Genomic DNA, 5,236 nt, shown 5'->3' with positions numbered 1-5,236 from the left:
TATGGTGTTATGCTTACTGTGCAAGTTTACATCTAAAAGGGTAGTGACAGCGTTGTATCAATGGGACCAAATATTGAGCAACAAAAGGTCAAGAGAATAAGCTCAATGATACGTGTATGAAAATGTTATAAATGGTGGGAAAAGATTAACAATTAAAGCATTGGAGCCGTGCCTATTGTTAGAAAAGACAAGATCGTAAAATATCATGTTATTTGAGGCAGAATATAGTCCTAATGTATTTGAACATATTTTGTGTGGATATCTTTTACACAATTGTTTGGATTCTATCTAAAATGGGTCAATATAAAACAACTCAAATCCAGCCTGAAATATATACTAGAACTAGATCAATTTTCACGATCCTAACCCTAAAAGAATACTGGAGGGACGCAAGCCCAAAAACAAGAATGCCTTAATCAAGTGGAAACATATTACGCCAAATGGTCCAAACACAAATCCTTTCCACTCTATTTCATTGTCACAAACTCAAAAAAATTAAGCATGTGTAGAGACTTCATGTAGAAGGAAACACAATTTATTGAAAGATAATATTGTATCGTAGGTATTATTAATGAGACAAATTGAAAGAAATATAACATTAGACATAGGTGGTGGTGTGAGTTATTTGGCTAGTACAATACATTATACATGTGAAGGAAGGAGATCTATTTCCCTCTCTTTTTACTTAAGATTTCATATGCCTGTAAGTCACCAAAATATGAATAATTTTGCCAAATTATATAATCCAACTGGAACAAAATAAACAGCGTCGAACTCATTTCAGCAGCAACATCTAGGATCTCAATAAGATGTGTAAGATATTGTGAAGAGCCATAGAGTGAACACAACTTTTAGAATTCAAAAGGACGAAAAAATGATAAACAAAATTTGGATACAAATCCTCACTAAGTAGAACCAAAATCCAGCCTAACCTGGTATCACTCTATTAAGTAACTTAAAAAATAAAAAATAAAAACTAAGAGAGCATAACAATTATGACTACTTTATCTTATATAAGAAATATGACTCGTTTGAATTTAGCATCAGGAGAAGTGAATGCCAGCTTTGTTAAATAACGAAAGCAGGTAAAGGAATTCCTGCAGGGTCAGCTTGGATGACCTTTTCTCTTCAAAATCTCCCTCCTTCAAAACACCCAAAACCTTGTCCTTGAATTCGGATTGCGAACCTTCTGCTTCTCCATCCTCAACTTCCATCCCATCATCATCATCCAGTCCACCATCCATATCCATGCCTTGATCCTCATCAAAATCACCGAAACTAGATAAATCCATTTGACTTCCTGTGTCCTTCACTGCACCCTCTTGTGAAAGTTTCAGTGCCTGCACGGTCTTGTAGTTCTTTTCGAGTAAAGATATGACATTTTTTTGCCGGAAAATTGCACCAAGGGTTTTGTTCTTTCTGTTGAAGCAAATTCGTAAAAAGCCATCCCACTCCTTATTGTTAACTTCAATCCTGGGCTTCCTTGGCTCTATTCGTACTACAGAAGAATCAACCTTAGGCGGAGGGCGAAAGTTGTTCTTTCCAACTTTCAGGAGATGGAAGATTCGAGCATGGAGTTGTGTGTTCACCGTAAGACGGCAATAGAGTTTGTCACCGGGCTGAGCAACCAGTCTCATGGCAAACTCTCTCTGGAACATTATAATTGCACACCTAAATGCAGGCTGGTGACTGAGTAATTTGAAAGTGAGAGGCGACGATATCTGATACGGAATATTCGCCACACATATGTCAAAATAAGGGAGTTCTGTCCTCAGCACATCACCTTGTATAACCTGAAATCATCCATACACAAAATTAAGCCACAATTTTGAAACAATGAAGGAAAAGTCAAATCCAGTCTTCACATAGCAACATCAAATCAACATATCAATACAAAACGATCACGCATACACATATTCACCATTATGATGTTATCCGCAGTATTTTGAATAAAACTTCATGCTCAATAATTTAACTATAATTGGAAAATAGTTTATACTATTTTTTTTTCTCAGGATTAAGAGTAAACATTGAATAAAATTTCCACCACTCTTTCAACTTTTTCACCAAACATAAAACAGTCTAAAAGAACATGTTTAGAACCAATAAAGTATTGTTTAACAAACTCTTAACAAACTAAGTTTGTAAGCGTTAGACAGTTAGTTAGTTAGCTAAGCATACCGTGAGGCGGTTGGAATAAGGAGTGCCCTGGAAACGGCGCTGGAGCTCGAGAACCATACGGGGATCAATCTCCACGGCGATGACCTTCTTACCGGCTTCTAGAAGCTTCTTGGTGAGGTTACCGGTACCGGGACCAATCTCGAGGATGACGTCAGTGGGTTTGATGCCAGATTTCTGGACGATGGCGTCGACAAGGAGAGGGTTCTTGAGGATGTGCTGCCCCTTGGATTTGTGAAAGGATATTCCACCCTGGTAAGGTGTGTGCTGCTGTGGCTTTCCCTTCTCCTTTTTCACCTTCCCTCCCGCCATTTTTTGCTATGCCACAAACACAAGAGGTGTGTGAGACAGTGCCCGTCAGAAAGAGGGAAAAGCTGATGGAACTGTTAAGCATACTTATTAGAACGATACCGGTAATCGACCCGGTCATACGATCGGATCACTGGTTCAACCAGTGGGTCACAAGTTGAATCAGTTAATCCAGTCACAATCAAATATAAATATAAAATTATTATAATAAACTTAAAATTAAAAAGCATGTCTTCACAAACACATTAATAATAATCAAGTATCAACACGGAGACATAAGGAACATAACTAACGATGCAAAAATAGATAATAAACTAGTCACTAATACAAAATACTTTCTCAATTTAAATGAACAAAAGAGCAAAACATAACAATCAGTAAATTAATGATTAACAAACTAATCAAAAATATAAATTCAACTAATTTATAAATCAATCTATCAAATACCATTATAGCCATAGTCCAATACTGCCTATGTAATTGTCAAGGTTCTAAAAACCAGACCGGACATCAAACCGTTCTAGTTACTAGTTTCCTGGTTCACTGGTCCAATCAGTTCAATAGTGGTCCAACCGAAAAAACCGTTTCATAGTAAAATAAAAAATAATATTAATAAACCCCCTAAAACATAATTATAGGCTAATATGAACTTTAAAATGTCTTCCAAATTTATAGTACTAAATCAACCAAAATCTAATATAACCTTTGATCTCATCAATATTAACAATTTATCACTCTTAGTCATTATATCACTATTGAATTCATTAAGATCGTTACAAGAAATAAAAAAATTCATTGAATTAACCAAACCAATAATAAATATTTGATCATCTACTTATCTAGTTAATTGAGTTAATTCAGTTCATCTATTCCTTCATTGAACTAACAACAAATTCAACTATGATAATTTTCATCAACAAAAAGTTTAGCTCCAAAGATGATTTACAGCAACAAAAAATTTAACTAAGTGATTATTTCAGTAAGAACAACAAATTCAAGGTCCAGTGATTATATTTAGCAACAAATACAACTCCAGCGATAATTTATCAACCAACAAATTTTCAACAACAAATTCAGCTTACAGCAAGGCTGATCAATATTGAACTAATCAAAATAGTCATCATTGAATTAACCAATTTATTCTTTCCCTGACAAAAGATTGATTACATGGAACAAATAAAAGCTTATGCTTCAGCATAATTTTAACAAAGACTAGAATATTTCCAGCACACACTATTACTGATAACAATTTTAACAAGATTTCAGCGTAATTTTAACAAAGATTAACAAACTTTTCCAAAGATTAACAAGGATTATCAAACTTTTCCAAAGATTAACAAGGATTATCAAGGTTTCAGACTTTCAGCGCAATTTTTTTTTCAGTATAGCGATAAAAAAAAAAGCAACAAAACAGAGTACAGCACAGCAGTAGTGATCAGAGGTAATCATTCAACAATTCAATCTGAGTAGCACTAGAAGGAGCAGAATCCTAAACCAAAGAACAAAGAACCAAGAACGAAACATTCAAAAAAAACGAAAAAAACCAATTTGAGTAGCCTTCGTTCTTACTTCTGAACAGAGCATTAAAAAAAAACGAAGAACAAGCACTGGCAGTGCGCACTGACCTTCGATCTGAGCAGTCTGGGCAGGGTACGACGGAGGGTAGCGCGACGGACGACGACCACACGATTAGTGAATGAGAAGAGGGGTTGGAGACTTAAAGCACGAGCACCAGACGAGGACGGAAGCTCTGAGCGCGATGGACGGCGGCGGAAGCGCGTCTTAGCAGACGAAGACGACGGACGCCGAGCTGACCTCGAGGAAGAAGCTGCGATCGGTGAGAGCGAATAGGGGTCGAAGACTTGGAGCACGCCGATAGGACGAAGAGGAAAGCTCCTGAGTGTGACGGACGGCGGCAGTGTCCCACTCCTTGCGAAGGCGGTGGTGGAGGCTAGACGGCTAGGGTTTTTTTTGGTTGAGAGCAGTGCAAGGTTCTGAATTGCGAGGGAAAGAAAAGGAGAAAGGGGCTGGGTCGCTGGAACAAGGAAGGAATCAGATTACTCTTTTTTTTTTTTAAACGACGGCCACGTTTAATGTAAACTAGCCGGTTCAGCAATTTTCATGTGGATTTTGAAATGGCGGTTTTTCCTAATGGACCGAACTGCAAAAGCTCCTGGTTCTTGGTCGTACCGGTCGATCTGTCCGATTTTCAAAATCATGGTAATTGTCAATACTCAACACTCAATACTAAAGTTTAGAAAATCAGACCCATCAGCAAATCGCTCTACCTACTAATTTATTGGGTTATTAGTCTAATCGATTTAACTGATGATTCAATTAAAAAATCATTTCAAAATAAAATAATAAATAAATTATAAATAAACATTATAAAATATAATTTAGGAAGATGTATTCTTATACTTGAGTGAAACATGCTATTCCCGTTACTTTTAGTCATAAAGATATATATTAAAATATGTAGATGGTGGAGATTTTGATAAATTTTATAGAGTAAACTCCATTTTTTAAGTGCATGGAGAAAAAGAGATTTGTTGATTCAGTATCCCGTCTTATAAGAGTGAGAAAGACACTTTTATGCTACTTGCGTGACTAATAAACCATGCGCTACTTTATTAAATAGAAGTCACAGCTTAGCTAAAATTTTAATGAGTCTTTGACCCAAAATAAAATAGTAGATAAAATAGATGAAATTATAAATTGGATTAATACAACTTAGAATAATAATAAT

The 5,236-nt window shown here is 36.0% G+C and overlaps 1 protein-coding gene across 2 annotated transcripts; it reads right to left on the bottom strand.

Moving 5' to 3' along the window:
• Positions 1-778: 778 nt before the first annotated feature.
• LOC112711391 (ribosomal RNA small subunit methyltransferase) lies at positions 779-4,709 on the bottom strand. 2 transcript variants are annotated; one of them, XM_025764031.3, is made up of 3 exons: positions 4,113-4,709; positions 2,182-2,496; positions 779-1,793 (listed from the first exon to the last, which is right to left on the bottom strand). In XM_025764031.3, exons 2-3 carry the CDS (start codon positions 2,488-2,490, stop codon positions 1,044-1,046), a joined length of 1,059 nt encoding a protein of 352 aa, XP_025619816.1. In that variant the 5' UTR covers positions 2,491-2,496; positions 4,113-4,709; the 3' UTR covers positions 779-1,043. The 2 variants fall into 2 exon arrangements, with proteins under 2 accessions (XP_025619816.1, XP_025619817.1); XM_025764032.3 differs by having other exon boundaries at positions 2,182-2,561; positions 4,113-4,610.
• Between the last annotated feature and the right edge of the window lie 527 nt (positions 4,710-5,236).

Source organism: Arachis hypogaea, chromosome 9 (genome assembly GCF_003086295.3).
Source record: "Arachis hypogaea cultivar Tifrunner chromosome 9, arahy.Tifrunner.gnm2.J5K5, whole genome shotgun sequence".
Classification (NCBI taxonomy): Eukaryota; Viridiplantae; Streptophyta; class Magnoliopsida; order Fabales; family Fabaceae; genus Arachis; species Arachis hypogaea.
Note: the sequence above shows the minus strand (reverse complement) of the source record. Positions and strands in the feature narration are given on the sequence as shown.